The sequence below is a fragment of the Podarcis muralis genome, chromosome 10, assembly GCF_964188315.1.
Source record: "Podarcis muralis chromosome 10, rPodMur119.hap1.1, whole genome shotgun sequence".
Classification (NCBI taxonomy): Eukaryota; Metazoa; Chordata; class Lepidosauria; order Squamata; family Lacertidae; genus Podarcis; species Podarcis muralis.
In genome coordinates, this window is record NC_135664.1 from 59120539 (window position 1) to 59140646 (window position 20108).

General features: G+C 40.7%; 1 protein-coding gene across 17 annotated transcripts in view; it reads left to right on the plus strand.

Annotated features, from left to right (window-relative positions):
- CACNA1C (calcium voltage-gated channel subunit alpha1 C) overlaps nt 1–20108 on the plus strand; it is a 518169-nt gene that overhangs the window by 100586 nt on the left and 397475 nt on the right. For all 17 annotated transcript variants that reach the window (XM_077935171.1, XM_077935172.1, XM_077935174.1 and 14 more), the window contains exons 2-3: nt 3106–3427; nt 8254–8359. In XM_077935171.1, the coding sequence (XP_077791297.1) occupies nt 3106–3427; nt 8254–8359 (428 nt within the window). The remainder of the gene's footprint in view (nt 1–3105; nt 3428–8253; nt 8360–20108) is intronic.

Below are 20108 nucleotides of genomic sequence, written 5' to 3' on the forward strand. Positions count from 1 at the left end.
AGCCAATGTGGTACCTTCCAGATGTTGTTGAAATCCAACTCCTATCAGCTCTAGCCAGCATGGTCAGTGGTCAGGGATGATGGGAGCTGTAGTCAGGCAACATCTGGAGTATACCACAATGGCTACCAGTAGTCTAGTTCTGCCTGAATATTTAAAATGGAGTGCATGTGGTTTCTGTTATTCTGTTGAACTTTATTATAGGGCATAGTAAAAGATCTGAATGCACTGGCTACACTGATATCTTTGGCTCCAAATTAACATGTCACAGCATGGTCTTTCATTTTTAATAGGGTTTCAAATGGAAACATGCTTAATGGATAAAGCTATCCAAGAATGAATGTTTATATTGAGTTAACACCCAGTGCTTGTACTAGCATAACAACCAAATGGACAAAGAATGTAATGGCCAACAGGCTTGGAGGAAAAGAGTCATGAACAAATGTGGGCATACAGAAGTGAGCAGCAGACAATATTTATTCACTCACTCAGCTGTGGATCATATAGAAGCTTATTTTGGCATATTGATATATAAATTAAATCATCATTATCTTTGTGGCAGCATCTCCTCACACACCTTTCTCCACACTTTTCTACTATTGGGTGGGCCTTCTGTTTGCATCATTGCAGTACAACTAATATGGAAATTCCATAGGTCAAGCACAGCATGGTATGAAAAAAACCCTTTAAATAAGCTCCCAAATTTTTATTCATTTAGCTTGCTTTTAACATATATTTCCTATTGAGCTAGTTTTTATAATCTCCCCCCCCCCCAGTCTTCCCATTTAAAAAAATATTATTTTGTTTTTAGCTAAATTGTTGGCTTTTGATAGCTAGCTGTAATGGTTGTATCGCTGGGGTGTGCGGAGGCAGGATTGAGGAATAAAACCTCTCATCTTCTCACCTCCATTTTTTCACTGAACACGTCAGGTCAGATTTTCTCTGCCACTCTATCTTTGTTTATAGTCTTTTTTGGATTGATCAAGTGCTAAAATAGGTTTAGCTTTTGGAGGACCAATATCTATGCTCACATTTGTGAACTTTCCTATTTCCTAAGTAGGTCCAAATAAGCAGGTAGAAAGAACAGTGTCAAGTGGCTGGAGATTGTAACAATTTAAGAGTATGCAAAGTTGATAGGCAGTTTACATGCAAGGGGTGAAGGACGTGGTGTTTAACTGTCAAATGAAAGGCTAAACTGAAGCAAATTTATTTATTTGCATATGTCGTTTGCCTTGTAACACAAGCTCTCTTGGCGACAAAGGGCTTTTATTAAGTGTACTAGCAAAATACTACTATGACAATCAGGGTATGTGTGGAAGGCCTACATAAGGCCCCCAGGGGCCACAGGCCACCCAATGTCAGGAGTGGGTTGGTTTAGCCCCATAGCTGCATGGCCCCAAGTGCAGTGGTCCCCCCCACCCCGTACGAGCGTTTTAAAAGCGTTCACTCAGGGCCATCATTATGATGGAAGGAAAACAAGCAACTTGCTCTGGTGTATGAGATTCCCCACACTGCAATGACACAAAACTACCTTGTTCATTGCCAATTTTCATTCATTGCTCACAGCCCATTTTTGTTACCTCTAAACTACTATTCCTATTTTGTTCACTTTTTGCTTTTTGGGGGTATGGTGATACCTTGTTAATATTTTGTTACTGTAGCTTTTTGCAGCTGTCATTTTGCAAGGTTCAGCTTCCTTCCCTGGATCTCTAGAACTTAAACATTGGAAGGATGGTGCTGGATGCATTTTCGTCTCTAGAGCACATGAACATGAGCACTAAGGCACAATGCAGTGCATGGTCTGCCATTTCACGCGTTCAGCTGTTCAGTTAGATTTTGAATGGCAATCCCAGTTGCAGTGCCTCCCCAGCACCATGGACTAATACTATGGTGAAGTGTGACAGTACAAACTCAGGAAAATAATGATCTGGATTAAAAATGGCCACAACTTTACGGATTAAAGATGTAGGTGAAATCAGTAGGGCTGGAACTGCTTCAGGCTCATGCCAAGGATTGTGGCGTCCCTAAGACGTTGATTTATTGAGTTAGCCGCCCTAAAGCCACCGCTGGAAGCCCTATGGTTCATCTGCCCCACACTTGACTTCTGGACAGGGACATCCACCGAGACCTCTCTAACGGGGCACCCAGAATACACCAGAAATTTAAAGTCACTGCCCTCCAGGAGGGGCCACGGATTGGTTCATTTGAAATTACCTTTTGGGGCAGGAAGACCACCCACCAAGATCCCTCCGACCAAGGGGAATTCCCTTCCAACAGCCAGCAAACATGTGTGCCCAGGCCGGTGGGGAACCAAGCTGAGAGTGAGGGGCTGCAATTGTCACCCACTGGGAAACCGGTGAGCGGTCATTGGAATAGCATTAACCATACATTTTTTTGTTTTTCTTCACTGACTTTTTTGTTAGCAATGATTTTTATTGTTTTAGATTTAACAAGCACTAAGCTGGTAGTGCTCAAAATATTAAACAACATGTCCCTCCTACCACCTAATCTCCCATGTGCCTCCTCCCATCTAATTACGAGCCAAACAGTAACAACATGAGCCAAAATAAAAGCCAAAATAAGAAATGAGGAGGAGAAGGAGTAAAAATGGAAGGGGAGCTTAGTTACCAGGCAAAATTGTGCGCCAGTCATCCTTGTATTCTTCTCCTTGTCACTAAAGATGGCTAGGAAATCTTGCCAGGTGTTGCAGATCTTTTCAAGGCTACCTTGCTTAACATAGTCCACCCCTTTCTTTTTTCCACATAGTTTTAATAACAAACACTAAACCTGTTGTGACTTATAAATGAGTGGAATACAGGTTATAGCAGAGTAATTGAATGCAGCATAAAAAATAATAGAGCCTTCAACAATACATAAGTGCAGAAAGTTCAAGTGGTGATCTCCAGTAAACTTATTTCAAGCATGCCACTATTTTCAGCATTGGAGGGCATGTTTCTTGGTCGCGCTACTAGGGTGTGACTGGATGTTGGTAACTGGCTATTATATGTGCATATACGAATCATTCTATTATGTTTATCAGATTTTTTGTTGCTGTTGCAAACTCTGTTCTATTCGTATGTATTTAATCTTTGCTCCTCTTTCTCCTAGGTTCCAACTATGCGAGTCCCCGTCCAGCTCATGCCAACATGAATGCCAATGCAGCTGCAGGGCTTGCACCTGAGCATATCGCTACTCCAGGTGCAGCCCTTTCCTGGCAGGCTGCTATTGATGCTGCCAGGCAGGCCAAATTGATGGGTGCAGCCGGCAATGCAACAATATCCACCGCCAGCTCCACACAGAGGAAACGGCAGCAGTATGGGAAACAGAAAAAACAGGGTACCACCACAGCTACACGTCCTCCCCGGGCACTGCTGTGTCTAACACTGAAAAATCCCATCCGGAGGGCATGCATCAGTATTGTTGAATGGAAATATCCTTTTTGATGGAGTGATATGAGTCAGTATGCAAATGTGATTTACAAATGTGACTAAGCATGTGCATTAGGTTGAAGGGAGCACTAGAAGGAACTACATGAGCAACAACATATGGTTGGTCTCTGTCTAGATCAGCAGGGGTAGATATTTTATGACCTCGATCAATCTTCCAGGGGCTGCATGCTGGTGGTGGGTGTGACCCAAAGTGACTGTGTTGTGTGTGTGTGTGTGTGTGTGCGCACACACACACACACACACACACACACACACACACACGGCACACAAGCCCTTCCTCTTCAGCTTATTTCTGCAGATAAGCTGAGTAAGGGGTGAATCACCTCCTCCATCCTCATCAAACGATCATTTTGATGAGGAAGGAATGGCCAATTTACACCCCCACCAGGGGTATGGACAGAGGGGTTTAAACCCCAGTAGTGTGCCCACTTAGTTTTTTGCCAGGGCCTAAATTGGTGGGGGGAGATGCATCGGGACCTAGGTCTAGACTCTTAAAGCATAAGGACGCCTACTTGTGGCAACATGAAATTGCTGCAGAATGCAGGAGCATTCATGGGCCATCCTATGCACAAAATGGATGGTTTTTGGCTTCTGTGTAAATTATGTTGATGGATACCAATAGAGCCATTGTCTATAATCTTTCAACAATTAAATATTGGTTCTAGACCTGAAAAATAAACCCAATTTCAAATGACCAAATGACCAAGTATTCAAGAACCCAAGCCTTTAAAATCCACTTGGATTCCCTCCCCCTTAATCCAGATTTTCTGATGTAGCCATGGTTTTACCTTGACCTATATTGTTCAGTTGTGCAACTTTTATTTGGCAAACTCAATGTGGAATAGACTGATAATAATAGGAGGGTGTAGGTTGCAGTCTGAAGCACATTCACTTGGGAGTGGGGTCCATTACAAGTAGAAGTATTTAAGGTAATACACTAAAACACCATCTTGCAACTGCAACAAAAGGATTATTGTTAAGTGCCAATCTGGCTACTATTACAGCTGATCTGGTAGCAGGACCTGATGGCATTGATGCTAAGTATTTGGTGATGGTGGTTTTTTTAAAAAAAATGCTTGGTCTATGAATCTTGGAATGCATGTTGGAGAAAGTGCCCTGCCCTTCTCTCCTCCCTCCCTTCTCTTGCATGCTGGCATTGGCACTTCATTTGTGGCTTGTGTTAAGACAGACATTTTCATTACATGCAAAATGGGAAACTCTAGTTTGATATCAGATAATAAGCCAGGATGTAATCCACTTTGGACATAACAAGTCAGGAATAAAATGCCAAAGCTGGCACACAAAGCTGGGCTTAAACACACAGATTCTGGCACTGTTCTATCTAATTTCAGCCTGAGATTAAATCTCTGGTGCACAGACTGTTCCCAATGAAACTTGGAGGAGCAAATAGAAAGATGGATTTAAAAAACCCAAAGTACCATAATCTTAATAAAAAATATTATCAAAGTACCATAATCTTATTAGATGCTGTGAAATCAACTTTTGCTTTCAGGATTTTGGGTGGAGATAAAAATGGGTCAAGAAAGGGTTCACAGATATTCTCCATCAACTCATCCCCCCCCCCCCCCCCGTTTTTCAGGTGATAGTTTTTTAATCCTCTCAAGCAGTTTTATTTGTTATCCTTCCCAACGTAGACACTCAAAACCATGACGGATGGCTAATTTGGGATGGGTAGTGGGATGGTGGCGGCAAACCTATATTGGTTACTTGCTTGGCACCTTGCCAACCATACATCTTTAGGCAGAGCCCACAAGGGGAGGCCTGATATAAAGTATGAAATCAGAGCTGGTTGAACAGATTGATGTGTTGTAAAGTAGGAGGCTGAAAATGACTGAGCAATGTAGTCATCTCTTGAGAGATAATGGTCTTACTGAAAACACATAACAAATAAACAGTTGAAATCCTCTCAATGACTCACCTCAAATACAGTGGTGCCCCGCAAGACGGATGCCTCGCAAGACGAAAAACCCGCTAGACGAAAGGGTTTTCCGTTTTTTAGTTGCTTCGCAAGACGATTTTCCCTATGGGCTTGCTTCGCAAGACGAAAACGTCTTGCTAGTCTTGCGATTTTTTTCGCCCCCCCCTTTTTCTAAGCCGCTATGCCGCTAATAGCCTTTTAGCCGCTAAGCCTTTAATAGCCGCTAAACCGCTAAACCGCTAATAGCGCTAATCCGCTAAGCCGCTAATAGGGTTGCTTCGCAAGATGAAAAAACCGCTAGACGAAGAGACTCGCGGAACGGATTATTTTCGTCTTGCGAGGCACCACTGTACCAGATTCCTGAGCAGAGCACATACTTATGGCCACTATGGACTTGTTGCTGAAAAACAGTATCTCTTTGGTGAGTCCACCAACTCCACCCTACTGTAATTTATATAACAACATATTGGCCTAGTTTGTAAATAATGCTAAGCCATAGTTAATGCTAACCATAGTTAACACATGATAATGGAAGCTAGTGTGTCTGGCAGACCATAATGTGAACCTTGGCTTGTTGCATTCTTGTCCTCCCCCTGTTAAAGGAAACACAAGCTAGGAATTGCTGTTCTTCACTTGCAGCTCTGTAGCTTTCGGGCTGTGGCAGCTCTTTAACCATAATTAAGGATAAGGTCTGGACTTGCACATAAAGTTAAGCAATAGTTAATATTAGCTAAGGTTTATAAACGAACTACAAACCTTGGTTAATGAGCAGTCTATAACCATAGTTAATAACCGATGGTTTAGTTTTATGTTCAAACAGGGCTATTCTAATGTTCTTAATGTGTCTTAATAATTCAAAACATTGGTAAGCAACATAGTTTGTGCTAAGGTGCACCTTTTTTGGGGGAAGGGATAACATTTAATGTACAAAACTGGGATTCTTCTGCAGACTAATACATTTTCTACTGAAAGAAGAGATGAGAGGGGGAAACATGTTGCTATAATCATTTCACATACTGAAAATACAGTTTCAGCCTATTTCTGTTGCACACCCAAGAGGATGTGAATGCAAGAAAAGCCCTGCTGGATCAGAACAAAAGGCCCATGAGGTTCCCACATTAGCCAACCAGGTGCTTTTGGGAAGCCCGCAAGCAGGACAATGAGGGACAACAGCTCTCTCCAGCTGTTATTGCCCTATATACCAAGTCCTGGTATAAAACTAATGTGAAACTGCACTAAAAAGCTCCATTAAATAGAGCTTAATATATCTTAATTAATGGTTTTCAAGCCAGGTCATAATGAAACATTTCAGCTGTGCATAACAAATTCTCCTACCTCTGACCATTCACTCTCTTACCTTCCATAATTTGTACTAAAAGGAAACCTACAAAACTTTAAAAGTTGTGCATATGAGAAATTAAAAGTGCATCAACCACATTATTTATTATTATTATTATTATTATTATTATTATTATTTGAATTGATCAGAGATTATGAACTCTTGTGTCTTTACAATAGCTTATACAGGTCAACGTAAAATTGTAAACAGGGCATTAGCTGTCAGAAACAACGAGGACAAAATGTGCATCTGTAACCAGATGCTAATTGCTTTCTCTATAGTTGAGAATGACCTACTTTTCAATATTTCAGTCTGATCATGAACTATCCAGCACAAATTAAAACTTGCATCGTCATATGCAAGGAGGGGTCTATTTTTTGTTTCTTATTCTCTGTGGCCAGCAAGGCAACAATTGCCTTGGCTGACCAATAGAATCCCTTTCTAAGGCTTAATCCATATAGGTAAACGATGCCATAAAAACACAACAACATGGGGTCAGCTACACATGGAAAGCATACCTTCTACTGACACATATCATTCTTAGGAAAAGTTTTTGCAAATTGGGTGTCTTCATGTGGTTCCTTTATTTGCCCAATAGAATAATCAAAGGGAACAACTTAGGAAGAAATGAGAGTACAGTCCTATTGGACCTCTGTGCTGTCCATCAGCTCAGCAAGAGTGTGGGTGTACTGATATTGATATTAGGGGGAACCAATAATAAATGAGGTTTCAGTCATTTTCTGCCCAACCCAATTAAGGTGAAAAACTGATGATGGGGAATTCACTTTGAGAACAGTTAAGTGGTGAAATGTATTCTGAACAAATACATGCATTTTCAAATAGACACCACTGTTTGGCATATTTCTGGTATGAAAGTATGCAAAATAAGCCACAACTTATTTTAATAATGCCCTTTAACAACCTTGTGTTATACACCCCCCCACACACCCTCGGAGATTAGAATGAAGAGACGCTGAATGTTAAAAAGAATGTTAAAAATAAACTCTTACATAACTTTTAAACCCCTTGTGCTTCTTTGAATACTGCTCTCTTAAATTTCTTTTCAAAAGTTGGCAAAAGAGGGTTGAAAAATGCTGAACCATTGTGTATTAAGATTTGGGAGATATTTTCTTAAATGACAGCAATAATAGGCAGTTTGCAACTGTATTGCAAATGCAATAAGAAAGAGAGAGAATTTGGTGGGCTGTCTGTCAAATAACAGCACAGCCTGAGAGGGTAAAATAAACTTGAAATTAAATCTAAATAAAGAAGAAAAACTTTTAAGAAATCTATGTTTACTCTGGCACGCGACTGGCCTACCGTGCTTTTGACATATTAGGAAGAAACTTGGCTGGGAGGGTTGAAAAGCACTTTAAAAGGCATATGTTTCTTTTCAAAATACAAGGGATTAGGAATGTCTTTATTAAACAGAATTCTTTGAAATCCTTCCCCCTCTTCCAATATAATGTATGCATGTATATGTATATATATATATTAAAAAATCAACCTTCCTTAACTCCATTCCTCAGACCATTTGAAATTATTATTTTACTGACTATTTTTGCCAATTGTGTGGCCTTAGCTATCTATATCCCATTTCCAGAAGATGATTCCAATGCTACTAATTCCAATCTGGTAAGTCCTTTACTTTCACCATTATTTGTTGTTACACCTTTTACTACTTACTTATAGGTAGGTTGTTTGAAACTCAGCACAGTGGCTCTTGGGAAGTCCGGAGAAAAAAATCACATGGTCACATCAGATGGCAGCCAAGATGTTTGGATTACATGGCTTTAGGCTGGCACTTGTTTTATCAGGATTACTTCTAGGGGGGAAAACATGGGCATTATCAGCACTGCATATGGATATCAGTTTCATACCTCTTCCCCCAAAGAATCATGGGAACTGCAGATTGGTGGAATGTTGAACATTCTGCTAGAACAAAGATAGCCAATGTCGTGCCCTCCAGATGCTCTTGGACTGCAGCTCCCATCATCCCCATATGGCATGGCCAAGGGTCAGGAATGATGAGAGGACACCTCACTGACTACCCAGTGCTAGAAAATCCCATCCCCACTCCCTCCAGTTACAATTCCCAGACTTTCCCCGATAAGAAGGAATGGTAGTTAAACTGGTTTAAGTCTGTAGTGCAGATAATGCCTTGAGTTTTTTGAATTTATGGTTATGACTTTTTGCTGTTGGCTTTTTTTTCTTTTGTTAACAAAATGCCAGAGTATATTGTGAAAGTGCTATCTATCTATCATCTATCTATCTATCTATCTATCTATCTATCTATCTATCTATCATCTCTCTCTCTCTCTCTCTCTCTCTCTCTCTATCATCTATCTATATCTATCTATCTATCTATCTATCTATCTCTATCTATCTATCTATCTATCTATCTATCTATCTATCTATCATCTATCTATCATCTATCTATCTATCTATCTATCTATCTATCATCTATCTATCTTAGTAGGTGTTAATTGTTTCATTCCTGAGCTTTTTCTGCTGTGTCTGTTTTATGAAGGGATATTATTTAATTGATCAAGCCTTCCTTTCGGGTGATGAACAGTTTCAGGGCTATGTTCTAGGGCACCTTGGCAGGTGTTCTCATTATAAATTTGCCCTTTGAAAGATGGTGACTTTTTTCTATTCTTGCCTGGAATGATTAGTGTTTCTACTAAACGCAAATGGCAATGCCTGTGTTTCAGCATAAGCTTGTCTGGTGCTGGGGTGTGGGGCAGGGGGGAGAAAGGGAAATGTGTTTATATTTGGCTTAGCATGAAGTCATAGCAAATATATGAAAGAAACAAAACTTAGAGTTGGACAAATGGAATGCAATCCATAACAACAGGACAAGCTATTTCCCCTGTTCTTTCCTGAGAGGTTGACTGAGCTCAGAACTCCTAGAGCTGTGAATGGGAAAGCCTGAAAGCCTGAGTCTGCATTCATTCCAGTATTCAGAACTAACCAATGGAGTTTTTTGAAAGACCAGAATGTGGCTATTCTTTTACTTGCCCCCAAAGGAGAATCACTGGCATGAAAGGGGGGTAGGTGGAATGAAAATTTGCAGAGGGATGGGACTGGAAAAATAATAATTGCCTTTCCAAAACAGAGACAGATGAGCGTGTATAACCATTCTTCAGGCCTTGGCCACCATGATGAAGTATTTTCATGAAGCAGCTTTGAGTGTGTGGAAGGAAAAACAAAGGCTTTGGAATGCATCTTTGGGAGAACTATTGCCTAGCAAGCTGTAAGCTTTTCTTTGTTGCTTTGCAGTTTGATAGAGAGAAAACTGGGGCTGGTTTGGAATCCTTTTTAAAGATTTGAAGGGTTTTACCATCAGGTGAAGCACGTGCAGGAAAGATGTTAGTGAACTGGTGCATCTGACATGTTGCTGTTTTCCACCTACAAAAGTGAAAGGCTGGAACTGAGGTATAGGCTGTTTAGAAGTGATGTTGGTGTAGATATTTGCTCCTGACCATAAACCCAGTATTAAACACACACATACAGCTCACAGTGTTATAGAAATGGGATTCCTCCAGGCAAGTACTAAAGAAAAGCAATAATCTGTTGCATGTGTGCATGACTTTTGTGAATTTTCATTTCTATACCTATATTTAGGTTGGATATGCAGATAATGCATAACTGACAAAATATATTTGTACCTAGACTGCATATGCAGATAGCTGTTAGCAACACATTTTTACGCTGATGGGTTTGTCATGGGCAATAGTTTATCTCACTAAAAGTTGGTAGTTGTGGGTAAGTTAATGTACATGGTGCTATTTAGAGTATCATAAGCAAAAACACAAGTCCCTGCCCCAAGAAGCTTACAGTGTAATTTCAACAAAGACAACAGAGGGAGTCAGAGGGAGAAAAAGCAGACTGAGTTAAATGTACCACGGGAACATGCCTTTTGCCAGGCGGTAATGCATTTGGTACTGACTTAAATTTCCAAGGGATTAAAATATTTTTACAGCCCTGACAAATGGTCTGACTGTCTGTCGGTCTGGGTGGAATTGCATTGACTTATTCATTCTTAAGATTTGTACACTGGTCAAAGTTTTGTGGCATCCATCCTGTTGTAATTTAGCCTTGCCCTCAGATCTGTTGCCTTGTTATAGCAGAGAGAGGCTGCAGTTGCTTTCTACTAGAGCTCTAGTTAGCTGAGTATCAAAGTGATTAGTTTGTTTTTGGAAAACATTGGATGAGACGGTGGGTTGAGATAGAAAAGGCTGCTTCAGAAAACAGCACATCCTGCAGAGATGGAAATCGGATGCACTTAGAAAAGAGAGCCATTTTATTGGAGAAAATTGCCTCCAGCCATTACGAAATGCAGCAAGTTGTGCTTGCTACAACAACCAAGGGGCAAAATAGTATGGCTCCAATCCAGATCTGTAGATTTATGCATGTAATGGGACTTTTTCATTTCTCTTCTAAACAGCAGCAACCCTGTTTAGTGTCTCACAGTATCACAAGTCCTTTTTAAGGGTTTGCTTGCAGTACAGGACAGAAAAGAATGGGGAAAACCTGCTGTGCACTGGTAAGCCAAACAGAAACTAGCTTAGCATGTTATCTGAACCCGGACTCATGATTAAGTTTTCTTCTTACTTACCACAAGCCAAGGTTTTTCTTGGCAGTCAGAGATGAGTTCAGGATCACAGTCAAACCACAGTTAAGCAAAACAAACTATGCCTTCATGTTGCATGCAAAACAGGCCTATGACACTAACAGAGCTACCACTGCATCAGAATCACAATGCAGTTTTTAAAAAATCAGATTTTTAAAGTTTGAGTGCTCCCGCATTTCTACCCAAAGAACAATCTTTCCAGATGAAGAAGTTTCTTGTGCAGTTCACTTCCCTGCTTTTGAAAGCAATGCTATTAAATTTGTAAAGCTCCTCAGCAAGGCATTCTTCCCCTATCATCTACAATCCTTTACTGTGGGTCATTTGGTATAGCTCTGAGAGAGTCTTGTAGAAGGACTCAGAACCATCCCCTGTTTGAAGATGCTCTTTAGCTAAGTCCTAATTAGCATGAATCATTTCTTGTCTTGATATCTTCTATAGCCAATTGGGTGGGTGGTGGGTGGTGGGTTGTTGGGGTTTTTTTGAGAAGAGGGAGAGGAAGGTGGAGTTGGTCCAGTTCTGGAAAACCAGATTTGTCCAGCTGCTCAGGGGAAGCCTTCACTTGGGTAACAATAACAAGTCTGGCTTCACATTCACTTTGTAATTTAATTCTGAAAGGAGGAAAAAGGAGTTGCCATAGCAACTTCTACCGTCCTGATTTCCAGAGACATGGAGAACCTTCTTCAAGAAGCGCATTATCCAATATATGATGTGTAATGCTTTTTTTCTTTTCTTTTAAGGTTTCAAGGAGAAAAATATGTGTTTATAAGCTGATAACATGCCTCTTGGATTCTGAAACTCAGCCAGCAGAATGTGGAATAAAAAATTGTGCAGGATTTTAAAATGAGAGCCACTGTAGGGTAATATTGCAGAGCCAGTGTGGTACAGCAAGGGTACAGACTTAGAACTTGGGAGACATGGGTTTAATCCTCTGTTTAGCTATAGCCTATGGCTAGTCACTATCTCTTAGCCTTCAACCAAAAAGATCAAGGGGCTGAAGCAAAATGGTACCCGCTGGTTATTGCTAAGAATTTATTTGCACAGAAAAGCTGCTGTTAAAATGAGTCAGATCTTTGGTCCATGTAGCTCAGTACACTGGCTGGAAGCAGCTCTCCTGAATTTCTGAAAGGGATATTTCCCCGACATTACTGCAGATCCTGAGGATTGAATCTGGCCTGAAGATGCATTCCATGTGCTCTGTCATTGAGCTTCAGCTCCACTGAATCGGGCACATCAGCCAAAACATTTCCCCTAGTACTAACTTGGAAATCAAGAATTGTTTATCCATTGCCTCAATTTCAGCTGTGTTTCTTAAAACACTTACAGGAGTCTCAGTGCCATAAGTGAAATTACTCTGAAGCAACTTATTTATGGCTTATGGCCTTTGATGGCAATCATGCTGTCCTGCGAGGTTATCCATTAACTTCAGTAAGGGCAAGGGCAATCCCTTCTTGTCCTTTTGTAACAGAAATTTGAAAGCAGCCGTTTCTGCCGTCTTTATATCTGTTTCATCCCCACTAAAAACCTATTATGCACACAAATGGAAGGGGATTTTATTAAACACAGAGCCATTTTGGAACTAATGAACTCCACTGAGGCTTTGGCGAAATTGCAGAAATGAAGAAAGCTTGCACACATGTGTGTGACCTTGTGCAAAGAACACTGATGCACATTCTCTTGATGTAGCTGGGAAAATTGGAGCTAGTTTGAAGGGAATTGAAGCCAGCCTTGCAAGAGAGGGCCATAATTGATATGGAGTCTTTCTACTTGTTTTCCCTGCAGTGTTAAAAACAGAGATAATGTGCCTCCACAATAATGGAACTATAGCAGCCTAAGATAGGAAGTTGAGAGGGAAATGCTTCTGTCTCGTCTGAGTGACATTCACAAAATGGCTTGAGCCTGGTCAGTGTCACACCATGTTGATAACATAATGAGGTTAGGACACATCTTGAAGCATACTGTTAGGTTGATTGTTTATGCCTTTTGAGGCAGGAGGGAAATTCCTACTGCTGTTTGAATAGCTCGACCTTCCTTTCCTTGCCGTAGCAATAGCAGAAAAACCATCTGTTTGCAAAACTTGAATTTAAAATGTCATATTCTGCATTCACATTTGTACATCTTTACAGGTGGATGAGAGTTACTTCTTTTCATTCATTCTCTGAAAATTGAACTGTGCTTTCTGAAGCAAGGAAGATGGAATTGTTATGTCTCTGTGAAAGACTGTGCTTACTTGCTTCCCATCTCTGGATGCCTATGAGAGAGAGAGCATAACTGTCTGTCTGGCTTGGTAACTAGTGATTAGTTTTGTGGCCAGCTGAAAAGGTGCCTGGTCCACATTGGCAACGAAGGAGTGGATTTTGGTGTTACATTAGTGCTGTAGATTAATATAAAGCAAAATCTATGAACTGGCAAAGACATGGCATTTAATTCAGAATTTATAACAAACATGATTACATTACATCTTACTCAGCATTTTCATCATCTTAACTCCCCCCCCCGCCCTATTCTTTTGCAGACTGCTTTATCTATGTTACAAGCCAAACATAGATGTAGAAGATTTAATGGTGATGAGTTATTCAGAGGGACTTTAGTGGCTCTTTTAATGTAGTCTTAAAGCCTAAATAATTATAGTAAACCAACAGTTATGCCACATGCATATATTAGCAAGGACTGAGGAATTGGTTCAGCAAAGTGAATATCTTAGCCATTGGCCACTTGGGAATAGAAAGGTTGTTTTAAATATATATTATAATAAATATACCCTGAGAGGGTCTGGGAAAGAACTAGGCACTGTGAACTTCTGTAAATTGATCTGGTCCTGCAGTCTTGGGATATATATGCATTGCCTTAATTTCACATGATCTGGCACTCTTGATAAGCGTGACAGAGCACTGCCCTTCATCTTGTGACTGGTCCTGGTTTGCTTTTTCTCTTCTGGGTGTTGTCTGCTGTTATTGATTAAAACAGCAAGAACAATACAGTGCAATTTTTAAAACATAATTCTGTCAAAGGCTGCGACTGTGGAAGCTTTTATTATCCTTCATCTCTTTCCCACATGCTCCTCCTCACTGGTAAAATCAAGACACATTCCCAGAAAGTAAAGAGCATGAGATTTAAAATAAAAACTGGTGGTGAGATATTCCAGAAAACATTCTTGCATGTAAAGACAACATAATCCATAATAGCGTTTGTCCTGTCATTACCTCTCAGGATGGAAACGTAAGGATGGGACAACCAGCTTGTGGGTTATCCTATCCTCATATCCACATAAGTTTTCCATACTTGAGCAATTGAAAGGCTTAGTGTTATGTGAATGTCTATCACCATATGCTCAAAAAATGGCATTTGATAGTGCATATAAAGCCAATCCAGGAATTAACAGTAGAAGCAGGTAGATACAAAAGTGACATTGCATTCTTGACCTCAGAGCTTCTTTCTGTGTTGAAGTATAGAGTAAGAATATTCCACTAGTAGGCAACTTCTTTTCTGCCCAGCCTTGACTTGAGAATCTGAATGATGCTATAAGGGGACATCTAGCAACCAATATATCTAGTGTATTCTTAGGACCAACCCTACATTTGTAAGTTGTTTCATATTGCTTTTCACATTTTATTTTAAATTGTTGTATCTATGTTTCTAGAATTTTAATTTATGTACATGTACATGCTGAGGCTATCCAACTTTGGACTCTTATGCGTTACAACCTGACCCCACACAGCAGGTATACAACTCAAATGTGGTATCTGGGTCACTTCTTGTGGCTGCTGAACTTAATGCTTCTGATTGTAGCTTTCTGTTCCCTCCAACTGCGATGTCAACACCTTTTGCCACATGGACTATATTTGGCATTTGCAAGGTCCAGATGCCTGATTCCTACTGTGTGCGTTTTCCAACTACAGCATTTCTGTGATTCCCCAGTTAGTTGTGTTGGCACCTCTGCAGCTGCTTTTTGATCTGCCTTGTTAAACTTGCACTGATGGAAAACGTTGGGATTTTGGAAGATTTCCTGCCTGGCTGCCACTAGCTCAGTGGCTGCAAGGCTTGCATGCAGGAGGGTGGAGGGAGCTGAAATGGAGACCATCTGTGTGTGATAGTCTTTATCTGATGTGCCAAAATTGCAATCCTGCTTTTTTTTAACTGTTACTTTGCCTAATGAAAGCTTGGCGGGTTTGTAGTTACAGCACTTTCAGACCTGATACAATGAGAGGTGCATTTCAACTTAGCTTTTGTAGTCACATTATAAGATCTTAAGTCATTTTATTTATAGGATTAAATATTACATGTTGGATTTTTCAGCTGTTATGATAATAAGCAATAAGTCATTGCAATTTATCGGGAATGAATCATGTTGTGCAAAACGACTTGTAAAAGGTGCAACATTTTCTTTTATGCACCATTTGTTACTTGACACCATTCTGCCCCCAATTACCTTTATGTTATATTTTATTTTTCTTATATGTTCTTTGTCTTTTCCTATTTCTGTCTTTGTACATTTCAGCCTGCAGACACATTGGTCTGTACCCTGCATGTTTGCAGGGCACAGATAGTCTCTGTCCATGCAATGTGGGGTATAGTATACTGTGGACAGGCATACTAGACAATGTATAGGCTTTGTGCACAAAATGCAATCAATGCATAGTGTTTGAATAAGCACAATACATAATTGTGGTATTCTCCACAAGACCACAACCCTCAGAATGTTCTCAGCCCTCTCCTACATCAGTGTGCAGGGCTTGGACCCAACTCACAGTGCTGGCCCACCCATGAGACAAGATGAGGCGACCACCTGAGGCACTAGGTTCCACAGGGGCAGCAGATCCTGCCTCCAAGGAATGCATCATCCATTGCTACCATGGTGGGGGCTGCCCTCTGCATCGTGGGCTCTGCATCCACCTGGCATGATTCAGAGCAGCCTGGTTTTACCCCTGCGACGACCTTTGACTTACACTTCAACTGTCTAATGAGGTTCATTTGATTCCCCCTCCCTTGTTCCTGATTTGGACCTTTATTCCTCCCTTGTTCCTGATGTAGAACTTCACTCACCCCTTCTTTCCCAGCAGGGAGAGGGGCATTTTGTGGTTCGCCTCAGGTGCTAAAATGTTTTGGGTCACCCCTGGCAACTCATCATCAAGGAGCACAGCCTTTTCTTCCCTCCTCAGTCTTACAAACAGATTAACCATTATCTGAACCACCCTTTGAGATTTCTTTCTACTTTCCTTCATCTTTTTTTCTTCTCTCTTCCACTGTTGCTTATAAAGCAGAAACACGCTTGCTTTTGTACATCTGAGCATGATGTCATAGCAGCCGGCATGGGCATGGAGGCAAATTGCCTCAGTGTCCCTTCCAGCCTCATCACAATAATAATATATATATTATACCACTAACATTTAAAATATGTCAAAGAACATTCAGTGAACATAAAGCTTACCAAAGGCTTGTTAATATTCCCAAGTAGCCTTAAAGCCTCACACCATACACCTTTTATACTCAAAAGGCCAGAAACTGGCTTTCAGTTCTGGCAGTTTTTGCTCCTATATGAATTATCCAAAGGGTGGTGCATAACAAATGAAAGCAGGCATCTACTGATGACAAACAGAGTTTCTCTCTTTCCCCTTTTTATAGTGACCTCTTATGTGCATAGCCATCAGGACTGGAAGGAAATATTGAGCGGACATGTGAAAAAAAATACTAGAAAATGCTCTATGAAAAAGGAAACTCAGTGGATAAATTCTGTTTTTATGCTTACAGTTTAAAAACCATAGTTGTCTGACTAAAAATTGGTCCTAGTTTCATGGCAAGTTCAATGTGCATTATAACTGCTACATGACCATGCAATCATCTGATTGCTCTACTGCATTGCCAGATTGATTTTCAGCCCACAATGAAGTGTTGTACACAAGGTCTGAAAATCAATTTTGATGTATAGTATACAAAACAGGCAACTGCTTGGTTGTGATGCAGTTCATATTGAATTCAGTGGATAAGACTAGTGCAGTTTTCAGGCTTGTGAATAGATCTTCTTACTCAGGAATTTATTTATTTTTTACTTGGAGTGGCTGGAGAGCTACGATAATTTGAGCAGCTACTAAAGGCTACAGAGCTAGAAAGGAATAGTTACAGACCTGTCCAGCAGTATCCACACTGTAGGACTGAGGGGTTTGGGTTATTTTGGCATAGTGTGAAACAGAGGAAAAAAGCAATGGAGGCTACTCCATTATGGTGAGTGGAGCACTGCCTTTCCAATCTCAGACTGCCCTCAGCCAGACTCCACCTGCCTGCCTTCTTACTTACAACCAGTCAGAGGAGTGGCAGTGGCTGTCAGATTCCTCCTCCTTGATCTCAGTGTCGCCCTCAGCGGGGAGGAGGATGGGAACAAAATTAGAATTAGTTGACTCTGGTTTCATTTACTTGAATTCCCTGCCTTCCATTTTTCCAGTCCCAATGGGCATCAGCTACCACTGGGATCAAGTACTTGGTGATTGCCTAGTTGGGGTTTTCCTTGGTTATCAGTCTTCATTGCAGATCAGTGGGTAAAATACTCTTAAGATGCATACCCAAGTTCACCAGATGGATTAGTTCATTCTGCTAGCACATTTGCAAAGCAAAGCAGGGTCTGGCATGGTTTCAAATTGGATGGGGGAACCATGTGTTGAGATTCCTGCATGACAGGGGTTGGACTAGATGACTCTCAGGGTTCCTTCCAACTCTACAATTCTATGTTTCTATAATACCCTTCACCAACTTTGCTGTGCTTGCAAAGCTTAGCACTTCCACCTTCTTCCAATGAACATTTATGGCTGAAGTGGGGATCCTAATTTTCATTGCGATCATAAAGAAAGGAAGTAGTTTTTCTGAATTCAGTAACACTAAGTAGAATTATAAGGTTTTGAGTATAGGACTTGGAAAAGTGGCACATCCTTACCCTCTCAAACCCACCATGGGGTAGTTACATGCCCAGTTCTTTGAGAAAAAATGTATTTCCTTATGGATAAGGGTAAAGGTAAAGGTAACCCTGTTAGGGTCCAGTTGCGGACGACTCTGGGGTTGCACGCTCATCTTGCTCTATAAGCCGAGGGAGCCGGCGTTTGTCCGCAGACAGCATGACAAAGCCGCTTCTGGTGAACCGGAGCAGCGCATGGAAACGCCATTTACCTTCCCTCTGGAGCGGTACCTATTTATCTACTTGCACTTGACGTGCTTTTGAACTGCTAGATGGGCAGGAGCTGGGACTGAACAACGGGAGCTCACCCCGTTGCGGGGATTCAAACTGCTGACCTTCTGATCGGCAAGCCCCAGGCTCTGGTTTAGACCACAGCACCACCCATGTCCCTTCCTTATGGACACCTTATTCTAAAAAGCAGCTCTTGACCTCATCATAGCTACAGCCTAGGAAAGCAGTCCTGTTTTAAGAAAGCAGCAAGTCATGCTCAACCATTGTAGGAGATGCCAGGGATTGAATCTGGAACCTTTTGCATGCACAGAATATGCTCAGCGTTGAGTGACACTTGTTCCCTAATTCAAACAACTGATTTGTAAAATATCAAGTGCCTTATTAACGGCATATGTTAAAGATTGAACTTTGGAACAAAATACAATAGTTTATGGTAGAATATCCTTTGACAGCTGTGGAAATACAGCAGCAGTTGCACTAGGGTAAATTCACTGTGCACTGACAATTCCTTTTAGAAATGTTTACCTTTTACTTTTGGATGAAAATGTTGCCTTGAAAAGGGATACCACAGAGCTATTGAAGCCACTTGCATGGAAGGAGTGTTTGCCGTTTGCATTCAGGCTGCCATGGCTGAAAAGCAACCCATGTTTCTTTATCTGCTCTATTCATATTATTACAAGCCCTTCTTGGAACCAGGTGGAGATGACATTGTCAGGTCGTGGTGTGAATTTGGAAGAGCATGTTTCAGTCAGTGGGTGGGTTTTATTGTGGCTGATCCCCTACCAATCCCCCACCAGCACTCAAACCTGAGCTAACATGGTTGTCTGACCATGACCATTATTGTGTGCGGGATGCAAAGAGGGGTTTTGTTGAACAAATTATTGTAGTACCATGAAACCCGTTCTTAAAGGAATAACCATTCCAGGAATGAATACTAAATCAATGGGTCTTTCCAGTGCTAGATGCTCTAAATCATATTACCACCCACCCACAATATGCACATTAATGTTTTCATTGTGCGTAGATTGGTATATTTGTTTATTAGTGTATTAATTTAATATATTGATCACCTATTTACAGGGGAAACCACTATACACAAGGTATAATGTAGTATACTATAGTACTATTTATTGTATTTGTTTAACTTTTAAATTGTGAATTATCCAGGGGACGTGATTGATGGGTGGTATGGAAATGCCTAAATAAATGAATAAATTCACAACAACAAATGTATGCATAGAAAAACGGATGCAAGATTTAAACCATTGCATAACATGAGCAAATCAGCAAGCAGCAACAGCAATAAAAAAATAAAATAATCCAGATGGTAGGAAAACTTGAAGAAAAACAATAGGAGAATGGAGATCTTCCTTTCCTGACTTCCTTGGGCAAGGCATTCCAAAGTCTGCCACCACAAAAAATCTATGTATAGTTATTTAACCTTTCCCACATGCTCTGAGTAGATTACAGCAATTACATCTAAAAGAAAGATGATTGGTGGATTTTATTGTGGCTGATTAGTGTCACCGAAAGGACCATAATCTAATCAACATAATGAGTGATATTCAGCATTAGTCATA